The 27,297-nt window shown below is 41.5% G+C and overlaps 1 protein-coding gene across 1 annotated transcript in view; it reads left to right on the forward strand.

The window, feature by feature from the left end:
• The first annotated feature begins 1,340 nt into the window (after window positions 1–1,340).
• Window positions 1,341–27,297, forward strand: part of igsf9b (immunoglobulin superfamily member 9B) — a 478,541-nt gene continuing 452,584 nt past the window's right edge. The window contains exon 1 of the mRNA XM_033049801.1: window positions 1,341–1,770. Within this exon, the coding sequence (XP_032905692.1) occupies window positions 1,707–1,770 (64 nt within the window). The 5' untranslated portion in view covers window positions 1,341–1,706. The remainder of the gene's footprint in view (window positions 1,771–27,297) is intronic.

Consider the following 27,297-nt stretch of genomic DNA (forward strand, 5'->3'; position numbering starts at 1 on the left):
ATCTCTATTAAGTGGTTTCACATCTATTTTTTTCTATTGAATATGTCATATCACTGCAAGTTATTGCTGTTACCTCACATTGAGTCATCCACTAGTTATGAAAAATATGAAAATGTGACTTTAGAAGATTCATGACATGTTTGAAAGTTTTGAACTGTAATCCGGATTTCAAGAAAATGTATCTTTTTCCAAAGATCTGCACCTTTGTCTGCTATTGTTAGCTGTTATAGAATGACCAACTTGAAATGTAGATTGGAAATAACAGAAAACAAAATATTTATTCCCCTATTGTATTACGTGTTATTCTCTGAATTTAGATTTATTTTCCCTACACGTTATTGCAAATATACATTTATACAAATATACAAAACAAATACCTCTATATACTAAAGTAACACAGATGACTAAGCTGCATGTTCATTTCTATTATGCACAACATGTAATTTATTAATTCACTGGAATTTAGAAGGATGAAAGGGTATCTTAAGAAACATATACAATTCTTAAATGATTGGACAGGCTAGATGCAGGAAAAAATGTTCCCGATGTTGGGGGAATCCAGAACCAGGGGGGGTCACAGTTTAAGAATAAGGAGTAGGCCATTTTGGACTGAGATGAGGAAAAACTTCTTCACCCAGACCAGAGAGTTGTGAATCTGTGGAATTCTCTGCCACAGAAGGCAGTGGTGGCCAATTCGCTGGATGTTTTCAAGAGAGAGTTAGATTTAGCTCCTAGAGCTAAAGGAATCAAGGGATATGGGGGGAAAACAGGACCAGGGTACTGATTTTAGATGATCAGCCATGGTCATATTGAAAGGGCCGGATGACCTACTCCTGCACCTATTTTTCTATGTAATTTATTACGTTTATGTTCTAATCTTAATCATAATTATAACCGGGTGTTATCGAGTGCGTTATTTCGTGTTTTCTACTCGCTGGGGAATGATGCCGATATCTTCGTTGTAATGAACTTGCGGTGATCCGTGAAGCAGGGGGATGCTTCGTTGGTGTGGGAGAGATGAGCTGTTCACCTTTAGCGTGTGAAGGGCTGGAGAGGGAGAGCTGGGCAGCTGGAATCTGCTGCTCTGCTCCTCCTCCACTCCGTGCTATTGCGCATGATACTGCGGCGCTCCAGCCGCTCCACCTCAACCCACCTTGAACAGGCAAGCCCGCCGCCCCGCTGACCGACGTCTCCCCGCACCAATCGGCGCTGGGGGCCTTCCCTCCTCGGCCAATGGGCGGTGGGAGAGAGGCAGGAGGAGGCGGGAGCCAGCAAGTTAGGTTGTCGGCGAGAAGGGGAGGGGGGGGAGGGGGGGGGGGATGTGATGGGGGGGGGAGCTCTCTCCGCGCTGAGAAAGAGCAGGAGTTAGAGGCTGGGAAGAGTGTGAAGTGCCATTCCAGAAGGGATGTAACCGAATGAGAGAGGGAGAGACAGGCAGAGAGAGGAGAGACAGAGAGAGAGAGAGAAAGAGGCAGGGGAAGAGGAGGAGGTGGAGGAGGAAGAAGAAGAAGAAGAAGTAGAAGCAGAAGAAGAAGTAGAAGAAGAAGAAGCAGAGGTAGAAAACGAATAAGCAGGATATGAAGAGGAAATGCTCGGCAGGATTGCATTGCACTGATGGTCAGAGCAGGGGCTTTTCCAGGGAACATCTAAAAGTGAAGAGCTGCAAGATATGATCCAGCCATATCTCACAGTGGGGTGACAGTACTATGATTTGGTATGTGGCCACTTTGCTAGCGGGTGTAATCAGCACAAGAGGTTCGGCAGCTCAAGGTGAGTTGAAGTTCAATACCATTCAGCCCAAGTTTATTTGATGATGCGATTGTTCTGACAGCGGTGGCGTTAACTGATTCGGGGAAATGAGCCGTTTGCTGTGTTTTTTTGGTGCGTTAAAAACGTCTGGAATTGTTCCCTATTATACAGATAACCTTAAAGGAAGGGCGCTGGGTGGAAAATGCCCCGTCCTCCCCGAGTCATGCCGGGACACCTGGCGAGATGTCTGTAAAGTTACCAGCTTTCTGGAGAGAAAGAGGAAACTTTTGCCCTTAGTTTGGGAGAAGTTCTAAATGCTGCCAATTCTTTGACATTCCCGCACCACGCCTGTTGTCAGGGGAATGCAGATGTTTCAACATCTGGTCGGCAGAAGCACAGTTTGATGCTTCTTTGGTGTAGGATCTGTAGCACCGAACCAGGGAGTTTCGGCAAGTTGGCCGCTGAGGATGGGGGTGATGCGGGCGCCGGCTTTATGTTGTCGGGGGAGCGGGCAGCGGCTGCGGTGTGAATATCACTGCAGTGCCTCAACGCGACTCGGGACTGAAAGATGCTCCTCGGTATGAGGACGGGAGCTAAAGTTTACAGGGAGAGAGGGAGGTCGGGGAGTTTCCTCTGACATAACGCAATCTGTGACGGGTATTGGCACGGTTCGACGTTGGAATTCTTGATGCATGTAACCAAATTCTCCGATTCGGTAACTATAAAACGCCACCAATTTCACACGGAAGGAATCGAGCGATGAAACAGTTCAAAATGTCAATGAATTCATTGAATATTCTATTCTGCGAGGTGATCAATTTTAGACCGTTTCCGTGACGGGGCACCCACTCCAGTCTGCACTGTAATACGTCTTCAGGGGTGAAATGCGTGTGGAAGAGTTTTAGGATAACGTGACAGGTATCTCTCGCACTGAGATGGATGGGTGAGGCTGCTTGCCCAGCGGCTCACGGTTGAGGTTTAACATTTCCAAGTGATCTCGTCTGATGAAGGTCCCGCGACCCCCCAACGTTGGAAAGGACCAGGGTCCAGTTAACATGGACTCTCCGGACATGTCCGGGATGGTGGGGAGAGGGGTGGGGTGCGCTCTGATGGCTTATTTCCACTCGGTTGCCTTTTTGCTTCACGGCGCCGCGCCGCAGTGTGTGGATGGATACACGCTGCACATCTGTATCACTTCCCGTTAGTTCTCCTGACGGGAGATCCTCCTTGGCTGCGTGTCCCGCTGGGACCGCGGCTACACGAGAAACCCGCAATACGCCGATCAATGAAAGTGGAACGCAAGTTTGGAAGGTCACGTTTAAAGGTGACAAACGTGTGGTGAAGGTGGCGAGTCCCCCGCAGTCTGCTTGAACAAAGCGTTATAGGATTTGGAATGAAATCGTCCTTAACATTTCACTCCCTATGGCTATTCACTCGGTTTAACCAACGCGTTATCCTTATTCCTATCATTATCCACAATGTTTAACCAAGGCGTTATTCCTATCTTTATTCCTATCGTTATTCACAACGTTATTAACCGGGGCTCTGCTTGGAATTGACGGTTAACTAAACACATTTCAGTCGTGTTTTGCAAGCAGAGGGTCGCCTGCAGTCTCCAGTGTAAAGGGGACAAGGTTAGTGTAGCTGACAGCAAGCAGCAAGCCAGGCAGGCAGCCAGCCGGCGAGCAACGCTTCGCACTGTAAAGAGCTGCCATTGCCGAGTCACAGGGGAGCTCTTCACGCAACCGACGGCCGCGCTGCAAACTTCCCCCGGCGTTCCTTGGAGCAACCTGTTCCATCTCTGACATCTTGCAAGATGTGTGCAGGCGGAGTGATGTTATCGTTGCTCACTCCAACATGTCACGGCGCCGTCATGTACTTGCGAGGGGTGGTGAGTAACCGGGTGCGAACACCAAGTGCAGAACAGCCCACTTAATAACAAAACCCACTTCAACCATGATTCAGTGCACACGAAGTGAGCGTGGATTTAAATACCCCGAATGACGATGCCCACTGTTCATTGAATCATTGCAGATCATACCAATCGATTCTGAAAAGGAAGTAACACAAAAGGGAATAGTTTACTTGTTTAAGCATTTAAGCAGTATATATTGCTGGATACACGTTATCAAGCATTTGGCCATAAAATAAATGCAAAACGAAATACGATTGAAACAAGAGAATGAATCTCACTTACTTTTTCGAAGCAGCATAGAAATTGACCCAGGCCCATCCACACATTCATGCCCATTTGCCCACATTAGGTCCATATCCTCCATGTCTCTTTCTGCCTGCATTACTCCTCTGGCAGCGCATTCCAGATATCACAAATAGTGTAAAAAAAAGTTTCTCCACAACTCCCCTTGAAAACTACTTCCTCTCACCTTTGGCCAATGTCTCTTGTTAACAACCCTATCAGGGGGCAAAACAATTCTGGCCATCTACCCTATGTGCCAATTTTATAGTTGGATATATTTCTATCAGGTTACACCTCATCTCATTCCCTAAGGAAAACAAACGTAGTTTATCCAATCTAATGTCCTCCAGTCCAGGCAGTGAACTTGCTGTACACTCTCTTTAGTACAAGCACATCCTTCCTGTTGTGTGGCAATGAGAACCACATACAATGCTCCAAGTGCAGTCTAATCAGTTGGGTATAAAATTGCAACATAACTTTCCAACTTGCTATGCTATGTTCTGACTCGTGGAGGTAAGCATATCATATGCCTTTACCAGCCTATCTACCTGTCTTGCCACTATCAAGTTATTTGAACCCCAAGATCCCTCTGATCATCAAGATTTATTGGTGCCCTACCATTTACAATATATGACATATCCCCTTCTTCCTGCATACTTCACAGAGTAGATTTTCCTCATCTCACTTCTAAATGGCCTATCTCTTATTCTTAAACTGTGGTCCTGGTTCTGGACACCCCCAACATCGGGAACATGTTTCCTGCTTCTAGCGTGTCCAATCCCTCAATAATTTTATATGTTTCCCCTCTCACCCTTCTAAATTCCAGTGAATACAAGCCCAGTTGTTCCACTCTTTCATCATATGACAGTCCCGCCATCCCTGGAATTAACCTCGTGAACCTACGCTGCACTCCCTCAATAGTAAGAATGTCCTTCCTCAAATTGGGAGACCAAAACTGCACACAATACTCCAGGCCCCTGTACAACTGCAGAAGGACCTCTTTGCTCCTATACTCAACTCCTCTCATTATGAAGGCCAACATGATATATTAGATTTAAAAATTGTATTTCTTGTTGAAAGGCAGGGATATATTGGCTGATATAAATAACATGTATGGTGCAGCAGGTTGCTTATTCCAGTCAAATACAATTGGATTTGCATCTGGAGCTACAGAGACAGTATGTGAAATGAGGGGTCAGCATGATTCACAGCAAGCCTAGGGAACCAATGCATTGTACAAGAGAGAGAAAGGATCCTTTTTAATTCTCAGCTCCGATCACAACCTTGCCACTGTAGCAGCAATGTCTTTGGAGAGTACACTGTCCTTGATCAGCTTTGCAATTGTCAGCTACCAGCTTGTTCGGTTGGAATGGAATGGAATACTTTATTGCCACATGTGACTAGGCACAGTGAAATTATTTGCTTGCATACCCAATGGATACAAATAGTTGCCTGTGCTATCACCATAGGTTAATACATGACAAGATAAAGGGAAGGAAAGTGCCATGGATAAACTTGGATTAGGCTTGAACATTTTTCCAGAAGATAAATGGTTCAATTTCTGTGACCTGCCAAGTAATAACTCCTTCTGAGATTAGTGACTGTGGAGACCATGCCAGAAGGTCTGCCACTGTCTGCAAAAGTGCTAACTACCATAAAGGTTCTGGCTTTCACACCAAGAGGACATGAACATTAAATCTTAAACTTGTTGGCTTCTCAATATCTGAAATGAATAAGATTGCAATTTCAAAAATGGTTTTGGTTAACTTAAAAATGTAATCTACGGTAACATGACAAGTAACACCAATGACCTTAGGCAGTGAGATAATAAAAAAAAACATTTTTTTCTGATTCTCAGCATTTCTAATGGATGAAGATAATGGTATGATCCAGGTAATTAATATTCCATGTCCAAACTCACACATGGAATGACAGGGTGGTTGGCCAATGCATGGAAAGCCAGAGACACAAAAAGCTGGAGTAACTCAGCAGGACAGGCAGCATCTCTGGAGAGAGGGAATAGGTCCCGAAACATCAACCATCCCTTCTCTCCAGAGAAGCTGCCAGTCCTGCTGAGTTACTCCAGCTTTTTGTGTCTATCTTCGGTTTAAACCAGCATCTGCAGTTCCTTCTTACATTTGGAAAGCCGCAGTTGGCTGAAACTGCATTCTGAGCTGCTACACTGGGAAAAGAGGGAAGAGAAAACTCTTACTGTCTGTGTGTGAAATATTTGCTACATTGACAAATGTTCAGAGAGGAAGAGAAGGTTCAGACAGCTCAATCCAGGGCATATACTTCAGCTGGGGCCATTTTTCTAATGTTGCCATTGGCACATTTATAAACTGGACCACTTTGGTTGTCAAGAACACATATATATTGTAACAGCCGCTGTTGGCAGCGGTACATTTTCACTTTTGTTAAAAGGACAAAGATACTTGTTGATATGAAAATAAAGAGAATCCAGGAACTGGAATTCAGGGTAGTAAACTTATGAATCCTGGGACATTCCAACATCTTTTTCAGGCAATGAAATAATATTTAGAATTGTGATTATTGTTGTAAATGTGGAGCGATGTTGCAGTTCATAAGTGGTACCTACCCCCGAGTCAACAATGAGGTAAGTGACATAAAACACTAATTTCAGTCGTCTTGCTTTAGGTGTGAATGTTACACAGGATATGGGGTGGTGGTGGTGGTGGTGTGGGTGGTGGTGGTGTGGGGGGTGGGAGGTGGGGGGGAGAGGCACGTAAAATATTATTTTATTAACTTTATGGTTCAATATCTCATCCAAAGGTCTCATACAAGAGTACAAGACACCTTCAGTGGTCAACTGACACACCCAGTAGATTAGCTCCAGAATGGGGCTAAAATTCACACGTTTCTTAGACACTATGTTAAGCCTAGCAGATAAATCTATTATCTTGTAGTATATAGCTTTTCTAATTTTGTGGTAGATTATTGTTGAAGGTGTAATATAGGCATTAATTGTTTAGATACATTTAATCATGATACTTCCTCATGGATGAAATATTACACATACTGTATTGACTAAGGAGGAATAAAATTAATTATTTTGTTTTATACAACTTTACTAAATTTATCAAGGTAATAGCAACACATTATGAACTTGAGCTGCAAGTTGAGTCACCTAATCTTTATGTTTCACTTAATGAACACTGACATTTTTTAAAGATTTTTTTTAAATTCCAGTCAGAACAAAGTGGATCTAATCCTGGGAATAAGTAAAGAAGTTAATACTCTATTTCAAGGGACAAATTTCTGCATAATACCATGAATTTTATCCACTGTGTGATTTGCTTTAAAAGAAATGTTCAAATCTACCACAGGAGATATGGGCATACTTTGGTATCAAATTGCTGACTGTTTAAGTTAGCGAAACACTATTTGTTTCACACACTCGATTACCAATTCCTCCATTCAGGTTAGAATCATGGAAAACGAGGATTATCATGGCACAGAAGGAATCTTTTCTGTCTATTGAGCCCATTCTGATCAACTGCAATCCACTCAGTCCCATTGCCCTGTTCTATCCCCATAGCTCAGCAAATTATTTTACCTCAATTGCCAATCCAACTCTATTTGAAAGTCTGGATTGCTGCTTGTTCTACCATCCTTAGAGATTGTAATTTCTGCATTATAGCCACTGTGCATAAAAACAACTTTTGGCCTTAGTCCTTGCACCATCTGATATTAGGCATAACTACCTTTGATTTACCAGGTCAAAATCACTATAATCTTTTACACCTCCATCCAATCTCCTCTCAATCTTCTTTACTCCAAAAAAGACCAACTTCAGGTTCTCCAGTTTAACTTTGGAGCTGGAACACCTCAGACCAGTAAACATTCTTGTTGAGATAAATGAAATACAGGTGACAGTAGAAAGGGGAGAGGGGAGCGAAGTATAGAGGTTGCATCTTAAGAGGTGAGGAATTCTATTTAAACTGCACGTTTTTGCAATACCAGGATAAAAACTGCAGGGCTATCTTTGTAGTCATTTATAGTGGTCTATTGAAAGATAGTTGAGACTTACAATTAAAAAAAATCGAATGAATGAATAATTTGGCAATCTCTTATCACAAACATTGGAAAGCATGAGATGGGAAAAGACTGTCTGGCTCACTGCATTTGGCTGTAATGCCTCATTACAAGTGGCTCTTTACTCATAGATTATGTCTTGTCATTTAAGGGTGTTGAATGTTTGCATTTTAGCTAGTATGCTTTGAAGTCTGAATCTATGTAATTTCAGATTGATAAGTTCATGATTAAATTTTACTATTTAATGTATATAAAAAAACAGTGGCCTGGATTATTGAAAATCTTTTTTCACTATTTAAATGGATTTGCCTTGAACAAATAGCAACAACCAAATTAAATGGGTTATTATTGTTTCCTCAAAAGCCAGGTTTTAATAATACTGTTCTAGGCTGGTCCAAGCCTGGAAAAGTATTATTAAAACCCGCCTTTTCCTGAAAGACCCAACAACAAGCATTTCTACAAACGAGTGGACTAAGTTCTTGGGCATTAGTTCAAGTGCATTTTATGAGGGCCACCGTGGCATTTTAATGCTTATTTAACATGGAAATGTAATGCTATTATTTTAGACTGTAGACAGTGCGGAAACAGGCCCTTCGGCCCACCGAGTCTGCACCGACCAGCGATCACCCCATGCATCTGCACTATCCTACACACTAGGGACAATATACAATCTTACTGAAGTCAATTATCCTACAAACCTGTACGTCTTTGGAGTGTGGGAGGAAACCGGAGCACCTGGAGGAAAGCCATATGGTCACAGGGAGAACGTGCAAACTCCGTACAGAAGTACAGCCCCAATAGTCTGATTGAATCTGGGTCTCTGGCGCTGTAAGGCAGCAACTCTATCGCTGTGCAACTCTGCCGCCCATTGTACTCTACACAACATTTAATGATTCCATAATATAACCAATGATGAAGTTATAAAGGTGGCATTACACACCGCACTGTGACAGCAACCAGTCCTGCATCAACCAATTGGATGGAAAGCATTCTGATCAAATGTTTTGCTTGGTTACGCAGATACACTTGCCTGGAAATATATATATAATACAATTTCTATTCATAACCAGCAGGTTCTTCGTCACACCTCTTCATTATAAAGTTTGGCTGCAATAGAATTGTCCAGGGCTTTTTCAGATTCAGATTCAGATTCAGATTCAATTTTAATTGTCATTGTCAGTGTACAATACAGAGACAACGAAATGCATTTAGCATCTCCCTGGAAGAGCGACATAGCAAATTATTTGAATAAATAATAATAAGGGGGGGGTGATTGGCAGTCACCGAGGTACGTTGTTGAGTAGAGTGACAGCCGCCGGGAAGAAGCTGTTCCTGGACCTGCTGGTTCGGCAACGGAGAGACCTGTAGCGCCTCCCGGATGGTAGGAGGGTAAACAGTCCATGGTTGGGGTGAGAGCAGTCCTTGGCGATGCTGAGCACCCTCCACAGACAACGCTTGCTTTGGACAGACTCAATGGAGGGGAGCGAGGAACCGGTGATGCGTTGGGCAATTTTCACCACCCTCTGCAATGCCTTCCGGTCGGAGACAGAGCAGTTGCCATACCATACTGTGATGCAGTTGGTAAGGATGCTCTCGATGGTGCAGCGGTAGAAGTTCACCAGGATCTGAGGAGACAGATGGACCTTCTTCAGTCTCCTCAGGAAGAAGAGACGCTGGTGAGCCTTCTTGATCTAAGTTGAGGTATTGTGGGTCCAAGAGAGGTCATCGGAGATGTTGACTCCCAGGAACCTGAAGCTAGAAACACGTTCCACCTCTGTCCCGTTAATGTGGATGGGGGTGTGCGTGACGCCCCTGGACTTCCTGAAGTCTACAATGAGCTCCTTGGTCTTCTTGGAGTTAAGGGCCAGGTTGTTGTCAGCGCACCATGCTGCTAAGTGCTGGACCTCCTCCCTGTAGGCCGACTCATCGTTGTTGCTGATGAGGCCAATCACCGTTGTATCATCTGCATACTTGATGATGGTGTTAGTACCATGTACAGGTGTGCAGTCGTAGGTGAAGAGGGAGTAGAGGAGGGGGCTCAGCACACAGCCCTGTGGAACGCCGGTGTTCAGGGTGAGGGTTGAAGAGGTGTGCTTGTCTAACCTAACAGACTGGGGTCTGTTGGTTAGAAAGTCCAGTATCCAGTTGCAGAGGGAGGGGTCGATGCCCAGGTTACCGAGTTTGGTATATCTATGTAAATGTATTGATATATAAAGGTGAATATGTTTGATGGAAGTTCCAGCAGCAGTGGAGAGTTTAAAAAAAATCAAAGTAAATATTTCACTGAAAGTATAATGATTCTGATGAGGCATCAGTTACCATGCTCTTACAACATATGGGATCTCCAGAAGGAGGCTAGCTGCCATGATAAGTAGTGATACGCTTCACATGTCTGTGTGTAATAAAGCATTGCATAATTAGTCCAAAAATCATTGCCAAAGTATTGTTATGCTTAACGAGCCATTGGCAGGTACAACACCCAGTGGTGCCAATTAACCCTTTAATCAGTTGTACTTTGCAGCTGTTGAGAAATCCATAGGATTTCTGCTTTATAATGGAGTGGAATCTTAATTCTGATAAGATTTTTGTACAACAGCAATGAGAACTAAACCTTTTATCCAGTCGATTGGCCTGCAATGGTTTAAAACTACAAAGCTGCATTCTGTACTATTATATTCAAGAAGGAATTGTAGATGCTGGAAGATCGAAGGTACACAAAAATGCTGGAGAAACTCAGCGGGTGCAGCAGCATCTATGGAGCGAAGGAAATGGGTGACGTTTTGGGCTGAAACCCTTCTTCAGACTGATGGGGGGTGGGGGGGAGAAGGAAGGAAAAAGGGAGGAGGAGGAGCCCGAGGGCAGGGGGATGGGAGGAGACAGCTCGAGGGTTAATGAAAGGGGAGGAGACAGCAAGGGCTAGCAAAATTGGGAGAATTCAATGTTCATGCCATCCGGACGCAAGCAACCCAGGCGGAATATGAGGTGCTGTTCTTCCAATTTCCGGTGTTGCTCACTCTGGCAATGGAGGAGACTTATGACAGAGAGGTCGGATTGGGGATGGGAGGGGGAGTTGAAGTGCTATTATATTGGTTTTGGCAAATGTTAATGTCAAGACATTATTAGCTGCACAATGGTTAAAATGTGAAGTTAAAATAGCAGAATTGCAGCAACACTGACCCAGAAATTCATCCCCAGTTGGTAGAGTAAATTAGCTTTGTAATTGTGTCTGTGCATCCAATGAAGAATTTCATAACACAGACCGCACTCAGCAGGTCGTCATTATCAGTGACGAGGCAAACAGACTTAACTATTCTGGTCAGTGGCTTTACGTCAGAACTTGGTTCCTCATTTTGCTTGTGGTATAAATATTTCAATAGCTTGAGGATGATTTCAGGTTGAATTTATGGAATATCCTGGAAAATGATTGGCAAAAGTTGGCATGAAGTAGTGCTATAGCATTTAACCAATTTGGTTCCTGTTGTTTGTTTATTGTTAAATATAGAATTAATAGAGCTTGAAATAGACTAGTTATTAGATTATGATTGGATCCCAGAAAGGTCATCAATGACATGCCTGTGGGATAGACTTTTCTATTTTTGCATTCTGCCTTCTTCTTTAACTATTCATATGGATATAAATCTGTCCAAACATGCTTTTATTTATTAAAATTGCATGAACTTACGCATGCATTCACTGTTGTATTGGTTAGGTTGGTCAGAGAGTCCCTTTAAATGTTACCATCTTGTAAAATATCTCCAAAAATGAGTCATCATTCACTTTCCCCCAGTTCATTCCAGTGAAACTGGAGATGAAGTCTGGAAATATGTAAAATGAAAATTCCATGAGAGAAATCAATCAAATTCACTCATGTGCATTGATTATTCAGAGTACAAAGCCTCCTGTAATTTTAGGCTACTGAATAGTTTTTCGCTGAGGTGTTGTAGTTATTACTGGAACCAGCTTTGGCAATCAGATATTTTGCTATACATGACACACCAAAGATGTTTAATGTCTCAGACACTGGAGGTTCCCCTGAAATAGACTGCCTGGCTTACACTTACATTCACTTCCCATTCTGCCTCCCTATTTACTTCCACATAAATTATTCCTTTTTCTCTCCATCCTATCTTGGAATCTATGCACGTTTTTCGCTCAATCATTCATGCTACTGGAATGAGTATGACACTTGCCATTTCATTGTCATTGTTGCAATCGTGTTCTTGAGGAACGAGAACATTATTTTCTTTGAGCTCCTCAGTACAGTCGCAGGAAATGTTTTCATCTGAGTTTGTACAGTGTCTCATCACTCCCTGTGCTTTCCCGAGAAAATCACGAAATTCCACTCACAGCCCATCGGAGAATACAGTCAGATTCCGCTTAAAATCACTTAGCAGCTGATCAAGGAGTGTATAAAATTGGCGTACAGTACTTTTAAGTTTGTATTTACTTCCGTCTATCATCGAGCTTGGATTGAGCCATTTGCAACAGCAATTCTGCAGCCGAAATGTGCAGGGAGGAAATGCAGATGCTGGTTTAAACCTAAGATAGACACAAAAAGTTGGAGTAACTCAGCGGGTCAGACAGCATCTCTGGAGAAAAGGAATAGGTGACATTTTGGGTTGAGACCCCTCTTCAGCCTGTGTTTCTTATTACTCCATCATAATTGTTGCAGCACTGAGAGGGTCACACATTATAAATACAATTTTCTGGAAATGCAAGTAGCCTGATGCCTCAGCTTATTTTAAGGTAGGTATTTAAAAAAACCCTGACACTATTTGAAGAAGAGCACCTTCCTCGTGACTTGGTAAACGGAATGTTATCACTGGCCACATATTTCCCTTTTTTTTTGCAGTTTCTGTTAACAGATTTGCAACCCTGTTTGCTTATGAAACAGCTCTGTCCCCATTTAAAGGATCTTCATGTTGTTGTGAATTGCTCTGAGGTGTTGCTATGTAAATGCTGATTTAATTACTTTCCCCAACTGCAAAAATGCCTCCTGAAGTCAGAATGGAGACTGTTCATTTTATTTAGTGGTCTGACTATGGAAATGTGAGAACTGAATGATGCTCATTTTAATCGATGAACTTGCCGGTTTTTGATACAGAATTAGGAAGTCTTTCTGCAGTGCTTATTTGATGGGTTTATTCATTTTTCTAGGATTAAATGTTTTTGTCTTAATCTTGTAATTCAGCTTAGAACCAATCATTTTCATCTCGTAGTGCCCACTTTATGTACTTATGTACTTGACTGTAATAATGTGAACATGCTTTGAATTAATTTTGTTTTCTGCTAGTCAAATACAGCAGCAATCCCAGCTAATTACCTTGCATGTGATTGCTTGAAGAATATTTGGTACCTAAAATAAGTTTTTAAAAAAACCCTGTAATAAACCATATGGAGCATTGCAGGTCATTGTGATTCAGCAAACTGATGATGAATAAATTAGCAGGCTCAAATGGCAACTCAGAATAAGCAACCTGATGACTCATGTTTAGCCTTCAAAACAAACCAGTAGCAAAAAAACAAGGTCCAAGGTGAGAGTATATGGGAGGTAGAGAGTTTAATTGTGTCCTTGTTCTTCTATTAGTGAGTAGAAACACAACGAGGAAAGAATTCCAGGCTTTGAACCATATTGTTCATTGGGTGTAGCACCTGTTGGTTTTAATGCATTGTGCTGAACAACCGTGTGTGGAACTGGCTCTGTCTGGCGATTATCCTCTTTGTGATTGTATTTCCCAACTATAATGGCAGAATGCTTCAAGCCATAGAAATCTCTGTTGTTAATAAAAACTACATGAAATCCCAGAGAGAAAATAACAATTATTTTAGCGGGTTTGAAAAAAGGACAATACATAAATGTGCTGAGAGATTTCTCTTGGTTCTAGGGAAACGAGCCAGGTTCCTTGTGGTGCTGCCAACTGCCTATACTTATAGGCTAATAGAGATCATGCATGGAAACTTGATGCCAAGCTATCCGTTGGGGATCAGTCAACAAAATCTAGATGAAGTATCAAAGTCAATCTAAACCCATTTAGGACTTTGAGCTATACTTTGCCTGACTGAAGGTAAGGTTTTCTCATTTGAGAGACTGACATACGTGCAGCTGAACTTGTGTCAGGTTTTCAACAGCTGGTTTAGGATTTTTTTTTTTTTGACCAGGAATAGATGGGATTTATTGTTTTCCATATAGTTTCTTAGTTTCAGTAGGAGTTAGTAAAGTTGAATTTTGACTTTGTGATGAAGCTTCTGAGTGGCTGGAAAGTGAATATTAAGGCACCCATCTCAAAACTCCAAATAGACCCCATTATTCACAGTCAGCAACATAATTAACACAGCCTGCTGCTTGTTTCTGATTTATCATTTACCAGTATGACATTGCAACAATCATCTTGAAAACAGTTGCTTAGAACTTTTCTACCTTATTTGGTGGTGAGGACAATTGAATGGAGAGTTTGTTCTTAATTTAAAAAAACCTTGATTTTGCTTGATTTAAAAGCAGTGCTTTTTTTCATAGTTCACAAGTGATAAGTAAGTCATTATCTAGCCATTTAACTGGTTTACTGCAACATTGATACAGATAAAATTAAATTCTAATAACTATTAACTGGTTAGCAAATGCTCTTATGTCTAAATCAGAATTTCTATAACATGTAGTTTAAAATCGCAAACAGACATATGTCTCCAATTTAATCACTTTTAACCATTGGTAAACTCATCAATTCAGTCTCACAGATAAACCATGCATAAGAATATTTTTTAAAGAAAAATGCTTAGATTTCTCAACGTGTTTTCTCAGGGAAAGACTGTGGACCATTGTCATTTAATATAATCCCATTAAAAGCACATTTTAGAAGATTATTTTCTTTGCTGGCATCAACTGTATTTAAAGTGTTCTGTTTCAGTGAGGAGATATATACAATGAGAAGTATACATGAGCATTGGCTTGCTGCAATGAAACTTAAGGAATAAATGAGAAATTATTTGATGTGTTTAACTTTTCTTTGAGAATGGGAGTTTACTATGCCTGATTATCCTATGAGGACATCAGGTGAAAACAGTTTGGTGTGAGAGATTGCTGTTCTTTGGGAGTAAATGAGAAGCCCTGACAAATTGAGTGGCAAATTGACATTATAAGTAGTTAATAAGAAGTGGGTGGTATATTTGATCGCTGTATACTGGGAGGAAAATGGTAAGGCCTTTGTGTAGCTGTATGTTGTGTCTTGGGACTAAGTAAAAATGATGTTAAAGGATACTATACAAAAAGTGAAAGAATAAGACTTTTCTGGGTTGAAATGAATTGGATATTTTATGCTTTGATAGAAAAGTGCCATTTCCCCCTTGTAATCCATTTAAACATAAGATGCCAGGAACACCAGCATTTTCTTTTCTTATCTGATGAAAAAAGTTGTGTGCCTGTCTGGGAATAACTGTATTGAATCATGATTTAAATTTCTATTTCAAGGAAGTTCAACAATGTGGGTTGAATGTGGGAAGAACCTTGGAAAATAATCCTTAATGTTAACAGTGTGCATGGTAAAATTTGCAGTGAGATTAGCTCCGTTACTTAGAGGATGGGTTGTTAAGGAATAAAATGTAATGTGATTTGGTTGTCCTGGTTTGTGCTGAGTATTTATTATTTATTAAAATTGACATATTATAGATAGGGGCAGCAGGGTGGCGCAGTGGTAGAGTAGCTGCCTTACAGCGCCAGAAACCCAAATGTGATCCTGACTACGGGTGCTGTGTGTGCGGAGTTTGTACGTTCTCCCCATGAATGCGTGGGTTTCCCTCAGGTGCTCCAGTTTCCTCCCACACTCAAAAGACCTCCAGGTTTGTAGATAAATTTGGCTGATAAATATTGTAACTTGTCCCTAGTGTGTGGGATAGTGCTAGTGTACGGGGACCATTAGTCGGCGTGGGCTCAATAGGCTGAACGGCCTGTTTCGCACTGCATCTCTAAACTAAACATAGTTTAGTTTTTAAATCAATTTCTTGAATTTGGTTTATTGATGCAAAGTGACAGTTTGCTTAAAAACAATTTCTGTCATATTTTTGCAGGAATAAAGCTGGAGTTTTAAATACTGAGATTATGGTTTGGCAGTAAGCAGCCCATCGCCATGGACCTATAACTTGGATAAGAGTCTTTGATTATGTTAAAATGATCCTCCATGGGGAAAGCAAATTGCATAATCAAGCAGCTATTTTGAGTCGGGCATCCTTCCCCATCAGTGGTGCGTGGGTGTTGCTTTGCAAAATTTGAGTCTGCTGATGAAGATTTTGCTAATTAGTTTAGGAATTTTCAGATGGCATGCTGCAGTGTTCTTCCGGCATTTATTATTTATCAATAGATGGGGGCATGGCATGGTGCTTCTGCTGACAGACTTCACACTTTCTGTTGGCTCTGGTCTAACTCTTGGTAGTTCTTTAACAATGCAATTGCTTTGCAACATATAGCATGCATGCTTGCAACTCTCTGCTAATGTACAAACACATTCAAACAAAATGGAGCAAAACACAAAGTGCGGGGAGAACTCAATGGGTTGGGCAGCATCTGTGGAAGTGATCGATGATGTTTTGGGGCAGGGCCCTTCTTCAGACTGATTGGGGTAAAGAGGAGAAAGTTGGAAAAAGAGAAGTGGTAATGAAACAGAATCTGGCAAGTGATGGAAGGATACAATGAGATCTCCCATCCCACCCCACGACTATGAAGAAGACTTCCTTTGACCTCCTTCGACTATGTTGAAGACTGGCTTCGACCATGTACGTTTTACTGCTGTTTGCAGTAGCCCCTTGCCTTCAGCAGCCTTTTAAGAAAGGCAGAAGGGGAGAGCAAGGGTGAAGAGGAAGCACAAGGAGAGGTCTCAATGGGTGAATGGAGATGATGTGATGGACTGTCCCAGTACACCAGATGACTGGAAGAGAATGGCTCTGGGCTTTGACAAAAGATGGAACTTTAAGCACACATGTGGGACAGTGGATGGCAAGTATGCCATTTTTGTCCCTGTACCCCTCATTTTCCTTTTTGTACAGGATGGCATTCTGCTGGAACCATTCCTCAAGGTCCCTCTCCTGCTGCCCGGTGAAGGTGTAGGGCACAACCTTTCTCCAGCCCTCCCTCACCACCAATGGTGGTGTCTTTGTGCACTGCACGCCATTGGTGAGTGAGATTGGTGATTCACCTTCTTGACTCTGCATTCTTCCCGTGAAATGTTCAAGTTCAAGTTCAAGTGAGTTTATTGTCATGTGTCCCTGTATAGGACAATGGAATTCTTGCTTTGCTTAAGCACACAGAAAATAGTAGGCATTTACTACAAAACAGATAAATGTGTCCATATACCATGATATAAATATATACACACATGAATAAATAAACTGGTAGTGCAAATAACAGAAAGTGGTTGCTAATAATCAGAGTTTTGTCCGAGCCAGGTTTAAATGTTGCAGCGCATTTAGTTTGGTTCTGCGAACACTGTTCAACATCTGATTGCAAAGATTCAAAGAATATAGAGTTTTCACAAGACTTTATCTCTGGCTGGTTAGAAAAGATCACCAGCGATGCCGAGAAGTATTAAATAAAACAGCAATAAATCAAAGATTTTTTAATTTACCTTCATCTTATTGTTTTATCTCATAATTTGATTTATTGTTTTTATTTCATTTCGGCAAGGCAAAGAATATATTGTTTACTTTGATGGGCACTCTTCTAGGTTTCAAGTCGATTATATTAAGGAATGACAAAAACAGTTTCAGAGAAACCATTTAATTGAACCTCATGGACCCATTTGGAAAATTATTTCTCAGCACCCACTGAGTCCATGCAAATTATGAATATGAAGTAACATTTAGCTGCAGCATGCAATACATGAGAATTAATTTAAGACATGTTGGCTTACCAATATTAAGATATGACTACTTCAATTTAATTGCTTAATGTCCAGAAGAGAGAACGATATGGTTCACAATGCGCACATAAGTTGAATTTGGGCATCAAGTAGTTTAAGATAAAAGCCACTGCCAGGTCTCAAAATGTTATTCTGACAAAACAGTCCAGCATAATCGTAGAAGAATTACCTGCTTTAATAAGAACTGAGAATATTCCACACTACATTTGTCGTTGGTAACTGGGGGGTGTGGTTCAATTTGACGAACTGCTTCTGATGACTGGTGTTGATAATTGTTACACTTTACAGAAGGGGTGTATGGTTTCACCAGAGAGCTTTGCTAAAGCTACTGGAGACTCGCCTGGACTCGTATCTATCGAACCCTGGGGTGTGTGGTAACTCTGGGACTTAACCAGGACCATCTGATCATTTGGTCAAAACCCTTGCCCATGTGACTGGTCCAGGTCCCAGGATGCTGTTGCTCAACCAACTCGAGGAATAGTCCAGATAAAGAAATAAAATCAATTGTCCTTTTAGAGAAAAAAAACACCTAGAAATGTTGAGTTGACTTCTGTGTGTGCACTCTCCATTTGGGATTGTGGGAAATTCACAATGAATTTTGTAATAATGAGATTCCTTAACACTGGTTTTTAAAGCCCAATGTTTTTAAAGACATTACCACAACATGGTGTGCAGCTAGTTGAGCTACTGCCTCACCATGCCAGAGATGCAGGTTCGCAATCTTGGGTGCTATCTGTGTGGTATTTTCACGTTTTCTCCCATATCTCAGAATTGTGTGAATTGGCTTAGTTGTGCATAGAGCAGTATTGTAGGTGGTGGGGGGTGGAAATGGGATGTGGGAATGTAAAGTTCATGAGGATGTCACTACAATAAAAAATGGGATTAATGTAGCATTAGTGCTAATGGGTGATAATATTGATAGTCAGCATGAACTCTTAGCAAAAGCCTATTTCAAAGATAACGAGATCATACATTTTTATTAACACATATAAATTGCAGTAAAATTCTGATAATCTGGCATCTGTTTGGATAACAGCTGAAGAAGTGTCTCAGCCCGAAACGTCACTCATTCCTTCTCTCCAGAGATGCTGCCTGTCTCGTTGAGTTACTCCAGCATTTTGTGCCTACCATCTGTTTGGTCTGGCAGATTGATCGCACATCGGTCCAGAGTATAAACAGGTTGTGTGGTCAGAGCCAGGGTTGGTGTCCAGAATATCAAGGGTCAGGAAAATTAGATTTGCAGTGAGAATTGGTATCTGCAGTGCCTTGCATATTTCCCGCACCCTTCAAACCTCCTGGATTCACTGGGAAATTGAGAATACTTTCGTATAGCAAAGAAACATGAAATGATAATGTGTATGAATATCAATGTGAGCGGCATGCAATAGACTGGAAAGTCTGCTCATTAATTTCTAGCCAAGCCCTAAATTTGCTGGATTATTGGATTATTGGAGGTTGGTGGTGAGAGGGATAGACAGAGTGATGATGAGAGGGATAGACAGAGTTGACGTGGATAAGATTTTCCCATTGAGAGTAGGGAAGATTCAAACAAGAGGACATGACTTGAGAATTAAGGGACAGAGGTTTAGGGGTAACATGAGGGGGAACTTCTTTACTCAGAGAGTGGTAGCTGTGTGTAATGAGCTTCCAGTGGAAGTGGTGGAGGCAGGTTCGATTTTATCATTTAAAAATAAATTGGATAGGTATATGGATGGGAAAGGAATGGAGGGTTATGGTTTGAGTGCAGGTAGATGGGACTAGGGGAGAATAAATGTTCGGCACGGACTAGAAGGGCCGAGATGGCCTGTTTCCGTGCTGTAATTGTTATATGGTTATATGGTATTACTGTAAATGAAGCACAGAGATTAAATGATGTAAAAATTCATAGTGTGAAGGTTGTTAACCCCATTATTCCAGCCATATGTGGGCTATTTGCCATCCACAGATGGCATGGACTTGAGAGGTCCGGTGTGAAGTCCATTCAGCCCTTTGGCTCAGGGTGTTTGTACTATGCCCTGGATTTGCTATGGAACAGTTGGCAAACGGTGATTATGTTTCGGCAAGTAAACCTTTCCTGATTGTCGATTGTCAAACTGTCCTTGTTTGTGACAAGAAGACTTTTTGTGTGAAGTTCAAGACAAATCCACTTACCATTGATGTTTTTGCTGCTGGCAGTAAAAGTGATTCATCATATCATAAAAGTACTTGATCTTTTTTTGATGGAATCTAAAATATTTACACAAGGAGAGTAAATGGCAGCTCTGAGTACTAGATCCTTAAAATGGTGATGTTGTCGCTTGACCCATTGAACCTGAACCAATACATTAGCAATGGCACTTGAAGACCTGTACATGGGTTTTTGTGACAAAAGTGGCTGTAAACACAGAACTATGACACAGTCGGAACAATAGGGCAATTCTTCAAGGTATTCTATAATTACCTGACAACATTGGGCTTTGGGAGAAAAAAAAGCTCCAACTTTCATTAGAGTGAACAGCAAACCACGACCATTCGAAACGATTTCTCTTCACTGCTCTAAATCTTGCTCCATTTTGCCTGTTTAAATTGATGTGACAGTGGGGCTTGTAATCTGCTGGACTTGTCAATGAAAATATAGTGGCGCAGCTAGTAGAGTTGCTGCCTCACAGCTCCAGTGACTTGGATTCAATCCTGTCACAGGGCGCTATCTATATGGAGTTTTCACATTCTCCATGTAACTGCGCTGGCATCCCCCAGATACTTTGTTTGCCTCCCATTACCCTGAACATCCACAGGTTGGTATTTTATTGTGTATAAATCGTGTATAGTGAGAAGCAGCATCTGAGGGGAGTTGATGAAATGTGGGGAGAATGAAATGGGATTTATGATAATGGATGCTTAATGATCAGAGTGGACTCGGAAGGGTGAGGAGCCTGTTGTCATGCTGAATAATTAAGATTTTGCAACCCACTATGAAATTACCATTAACAGCCAATCACCAAAGTAAGCAAATGTTTGAAATGTTGACTTCTCATTTGCCTCCAGAAAAAATGTGGATCAGATGAGAGAACCATGTCATTTAATCCTAATTTTCATGCAAGAAAATGTATAATTCAGTTACCTACCCAGAGGCAGAGTGCTGTATTTACCTGTGGAACCATAGTTAAAATTGCAATGTGAGGGCTGTTGAAATGTAGACCAGGGTGGTTGTTGGGATTGAGCCTTAAGCCATTGTGGAATTTGAACCGCAATGATGAATTAGAGGATGACTGTACCACCTTGTATGGCACCATTTTCACAATATCCCCTTTGGCTCTCTTCCTGTGCACCGTGCTGCATTCTTTCTGCTCACTTTCATTAATGATGTTACCACCGCCAGAAGTTAGCAGCAGAACTATGGAGCAATGTTAGTGCACAGATGCTCCAGGGCTCGATGATATTGCGGCAGTGTCACTTATATAGCTGGATGTTCTCTGCTGCATGACCACCAAACTGCATTTTCGTAGATATGTATCTGTAAGTGGAGGAAGGAACTGCAAATGCTGGTTTAAACCAAAGATAGACACAACGCTGGAGTAACTCAGCAGTACAGGCAGCATCTCTGGAGAGAAGGAATGAGTGACGTTTCGGGTCAAGACCGTCTGAAGAAGGGTCTCGACCATAAATGTCATCCATTCCTTCACTCCAGAGATGTTGCCTGTACTGCAGAGTTACTCCTGTATCTGTGTCTCTGTCACAAGTGGGGTACTTTTGTGGGAGACATGGGCCAACATATTGTTGGTGCTACTGCCTAGTGCACTTTTGCATCCAATGTTGAACTAAACCAGCATCTGCGGTTCTTTCCTACACAGTATTGAAGGGTTTGATGTGCTGAATTCTCAAGGATCACCAGCAGTGAATTAAGACGCAGCAATGGCAGACAACTTAACTCAATCCTTTGATTGAACACTTGATTAGTTAACAAGATTTCTATCATCTTTCCAAAATTAATTGAATTATGATGGGTTTTATACATTGACACTTGCTCTTTTTAAACACTGGTCCGGAAATTTGTTGTGTAATCTTAAGATAGCAAAGCAAGGATTCTATGTTTCCTCAAAAAGCAGTTTAAATATCTCCGCTGCCTATATCTCCACCTTGGTATTATTATACATTATATTTTGGACAACTTCTGGCATCCTTGTTTGGCATTTATCACCATACAAAAGAAGGCAAATTTGATGCATCACTTTCAAGCTGGCTTCTTCCATACACAATCAGCACCCGAGGTTGGGATTGAACCCGTGTCTCTGCTGCTGCGAGGCTACAGCTCCACTGACTGTACTGCTGTGCCACCCTTGCACAGTGGCTCGGAAAGCTACCCTTTTCAGAATAGGCAATTAATACTGACCTTGCCAGCGACACGACATGTCCACAAATAATTGATCATTCACTAAATAAATTGTTTCATATACATTCATAAATATGTATTGAAATGAAACTAGGATCCAACTATGCAGTGGCATTTCAATTCCAGTTATACTGTATGGCAGCATAGCCACATCCTCTTTAGTTTTTGTTAATTGCCATTCATAATGCTCCACCATGTAACTCTACTCCTTTCAGTGAGCAAAATGTACGTGGCTAATGCTGCTTCCTGCATTTACTTTTAAAGTGTCAGGAAAGCAGATTAGAAAACTGCCGAGAAGACATCAATGGAAATACTGCTTCTCTTGTACAAATCAGTGTTATGACAATGAAATGATTTTAAGTTGACAGTCTTCGTTTTCATGCTCATTTACCTGATGACACTATTGTTGGGAAACTGAGTCTAAGCAGAGCTACAATTTCAGGAGATATTGCCAACCCACTCTGTTTATAGATGGACAGTTAGCACTATTTTAGTAATGATTGTGGCAGGAGGTCATTTGTTGCCAGTAATCAATACGTTTGCAAAATCTGACTTTTTTTTCCCCCTCAGTGAAAGTTGGGACTTAGTGGTGTAATTATAGACTGATATGCAAGACATAATTTTAAAGTGCTGTTTGTCCAGTAAACTGCAGCATCTGTAATATGATCCTGTTCATTAGGAATGGCTGGTGTGTTCCATTCGCTATGTTTAATGCTCAGTGGGATTACTCAACAATAAAAATAGCAAAACTAAACGAGGAGGCCTGTGGCTGACACAGAAACTGATTTCTCAGTATCTATGTTCAACATCTGGCACACTGGACCAAATCATTAAGGGAAAACATTGGTGCTGATGTGTTATGCTGGCGCAGTGGTGGTGCAAGTGTGCCTCTATAAGTTGACTTGTACGCAAGATTTTTTACGTTATTTAAAATGTATCCTTGAGAGCTGAGACTGTTGATACGGTTACCATCTGAGAAGCTCACTCTTCCACAGATTTCTCAGGCTGAGACCTGGACCACAGTACTTGTGCCAGATTACCCTAGTGGGGCAGCATGGTGATGCAGCGGTAGAGTTGCTGCCTTAGCGCCAGATACCCAGGTTCGATCCCCTGACTGTGGGTACTATCTGTGCAGAGTTTGTACGTTCGTCTTGTAACCGTGTGGGTTTTCTCTGGGTGCTCTGGTTTCCTCCAAGACTCCAAAACCATACACGTTTGTAGGTTAATTGGCTTTGGTAAAAATTGTAAATTGTCCCTAGTGTGCAGGATAGTGTTAGGATATGGCGATCGCTGACATGGTGGGCCGAATGCCTGTTTCTGCACTGTATCTCTAAACTAAGCTATACTTTTAAAGTGAATTTATTGGAGAATCAACTCAACCGTGGAAGAAACCGAAAATAAGCTTCAAGAGTGTTTTATTGTCATATGTCCCAAAACAGTACAATGAAATTCTTTCTTGCAGCAGCATAACAGATAGGTAAACATTGTACTCTGTAAAACCTATAATAAGCTACAAAAAAAATATTGTGTATATATATAAAACAACAAAGTGACAAATAAACAATAATTGTGCAAAGGCAACAATAATGCTCCAAAGTATGTAGTTTGGAACCCAATCAGAGGTTGTAGTGTTTAATAGGACAAATGCTAATTTTATTTTTCTTATTTAATGGTGTAGGTTTTAATCCATTCAATAGGTATTAAGTTGATGTTGGGATTCACCATTACTTTATGTGCTAAAATTGTGCTGCCTCAATTTCCTGATGGGACCTGTTTCACTTGTGGATATTTATGGGTGCAATCTAGCCCAAGTCAAGTCACTTTATTTGCATATTTACTCGTGTGAAATGGGTTGTAATGGACCCAGTTTCTTTTTTTCTATGGTTTCATCAGCTTTTAAAAAAAAATGTTGCAAAAATTCACATTGAAGCAGAATCCTTGCTTTCCAGGGTCCTGCAATCAGTGTAAATAAATCACAGGCAGTTTCATGGCACTAAAATAAAAAAATCCTTTGTAGTTTATGATGATAAAAGCTAACAAATGTGATTAAAAACAGAAGTATTATATTCCTAAGCCACATAGCGTAGTAAAATTGATTTTTGCCTTGCTTCTTTCAGTCAACGAGCCTGTGCTGTACCAATGCACTACATGTGTTGCATTACGGTAAAGAGCTTATCAATGTCAAGGATAAGATCCTGCACATCATTGTTTGAGTGTATCTTCTGCACGTATGTAATCCAGATATAGCCTGATTGCTTCAGTTGATGAAATGTTTTTCATATCTCTCCCATTCTTGTGGAAGTTTCAACAAATGGCTTTTATACATTTGGCAAGACCATAATATAACTAGGTCACTCTGAAGGTAGTTTAAGATTTGGATTTATTTTGTCAACAATAATTTAGCAAAAAAGACAGGCTACTTTAATTGATTTGTAAAGAACATTTATATATTTGTTTGATTATTTGATGTATAATTGTGGGTTGAGAATTTCCACAGTGCAACGGTAGAGTTGCTGCCTTATAGTGCCAGAGACCCGGGTTAGTTTCTGACCACGTGTGCTGTCTGTACGGAGTTTGTGCGTTCTCCCTGTGACTGCGTGGGTTTTCTCCGGGTGCTCTGGTTTCCTCCTACACTCCAAAGACATACAGGTTTTTAGGTTAATTAGCTTTGGTAAAGATTCTAAAATGTCCCTCGTGTGCAGGATAGTGTTAGTGTGCGGGGATCGCTGGTCGGTGTGGACTCAATGGGCCAAAGGGAATGATTCTGCGCTGTATCTCTAAGCTAAACTACAAATGTGACCCTTTAGATAATGAGGTTGCTTAGTTAAACCGATAAAAGTCAGGTTACTTTGACAGTATTTTGACAAGATTCACTATGGTTTTACCACTTCTTCGTTTTGAAACACCCAAGTCTAGCATGCTTACTTTGTTCAGTAGTTTTATCGCCCATATGCTTCATTTGTACGCAGCCTGGATCTGAATGTTGTATGTTGTTTATCATTAGTCCTGTTATTTCAAATTTCAAATGGGAGGGGGGGGGGAGGAAGAAGGAAGAGTGAGTAAGCACTGGAACTTTGCTCCTTTGTTGGTGGAATACTCTTGTGCTCGAGGCTAAAGTTCAGGAAGGTTCAATTTCTTTAGCCAAAGTGATGGAGTTGTGAAGTGCTTGGGTTGATGAGTGAGTTTGGAGTTAAATTCATCTCAAGGGAATGAGACTACAGCGTGCAGTATTTAACCTGAACAATGACACAAAGTCCTGGAGTAACTCAGTGAGCCAACACAGCATCTCTGGAGAACTTGGAAAGGTGGCGCTTCGGCTTGGAGACCTTTTTCGGACTGATTGAGGTAGAAAGGGGGCGCGGTGGGAAAGCAAACTGAAAGAGCGGAGGGGCATAACCTGAACACACCAGTTTGCATGCAACCAACCTCTCTGGAGAGTCTGTCAGCAATATTCACTATTAATCACGTAATTAAAATGTGTTTTGTTAAGTTTACCTTTGGGTCCTTGTGCTTCCTACAACTCAATAACAAAATCAAGGCAAAAACAAAACACCAAGGGAGGAGCTGACTAGTAAACGTGCCAGTCATAGGTTGACTGTCAATAGGTGGCGCAAATTCCCAGCTGAGCTTTTCTGTGGACGGTTTTGTTCACAGAACTTATGCTGAAGGACAATTTTGTGAACTTTGGAGGTTCCCTGAACTTTGGAATGTTCTGTGGGTGAAATGATGGCTCGGGCCACTGAATGCTGCTTCTGAATTCTTACTTGGGGATTCAAAACAAACAATAGCAAGTCATCAGGTAGAGGAAAAACCCAGCTGCTTGATCCCCAGAGACCTGCACCTCCACACAGGGGAGGCAGTCAGCAGCCTCGTAATGCCCAAGGGCAAGCCACTGCACATTGCCACCATCGGGAAACTTGCAACCATTGTTCTATTGAAGGATTGAAGGTAGCCCCACTGAAGAATCTTCCTAGCGTTTAATTTCAATAATTCACTGATTTTTGTGGGGGGTTTTTGGAGTGTCTCTGAGTGCTTGGGAGGCTACTCCTTAAATACATCTTTATTCTTAAATTCACATCATGTTTGTGAGATGCTCATCTTTACTATTCTCTGGCTAAATAAGCTTTATGTTGGTATCTAAACATATAATAAGCTTATATAATATATAATCATCTCATCTGGATGTCAAATTTAGACTTGCCTATTACATATTTGGAATGGCTTTTGTCTAATACAATTCCAAAAGCCATCAACAGTGGAATGAAGTGCTGGAATAACTCAACGGTTGCGGCAGCATTTCTGGAGGAAAAGTTTAAGAAAGAACTGCAGATGCTGGAAAAGTCGAAGGTAGACAAAAATGCTGGAGAAACTCAGCGGGTGAGGCAGCATCTATGGAGAAAAGGAGTAGGTGACGTTTCGGGTCGAGAACCTTCTTCAGACTGACGTGGGTTGTGGGAGAGCTGGGAAGGGAAGGGGAAAGAGGGAGAAAGCAAGGACTACCTGAAATTGAAGAAGCCCGCCTCCCATTCCGAATCCGACCTTTCTGTCCTGGGCCTCCTCCATGGCCAGACTGAGTCCCACTGCAAATTGGAGGAGCAGCACCTCATATTACGCTTGGGTAGTTTATACCCCAGCGGTGTGAACATTGACTTCTCCAATTTCAGGTAGTCCTTGCTTTCTCCCACCTTCCCCTTCCTAGCTCTCCCACAGCCCACTGTCTCTGCCTCTTCCTTTCTTCTTCTTGCCCCCCACCCCCACCCCCACATCAGTCTGAAGAAGGGTCTCGACCCGAAACGTCACCTATTCCTTCGCTCCATAGATGCTGCCTCACCCACTGAGTTTCTCCAGCATTTGTGTCTACTTTCTGGAGGAAAATGATGGTTGAAAAAACCTCCTCAATGTTTCAACAGTCGACTGTCTGGATTATTGAGACTCTCAATCTATGTTTGCCCTGCTCAAGTTGTATAATTGTTGAAGTATCAATCGGTTTAAGTTAATTTGGCCCCTACACATTCCAGCTCAGT

The sequence above is a fragment of the Amblyraja radiata genome, chromosome 33 (assembly GCF_010909765.2).
Source record: "Amblyraja radiata isolate CabotCenter1 chromosome 33, sAmbRad1.1.pri, whole genome shotgun sequence".
Taxonomy (NCBI): Eukaryota; Metazoa; Chordata; class Chondrichthyes; order Rajiformes; family Rajidae; genus Amblyraja; species Amblyraja radiata.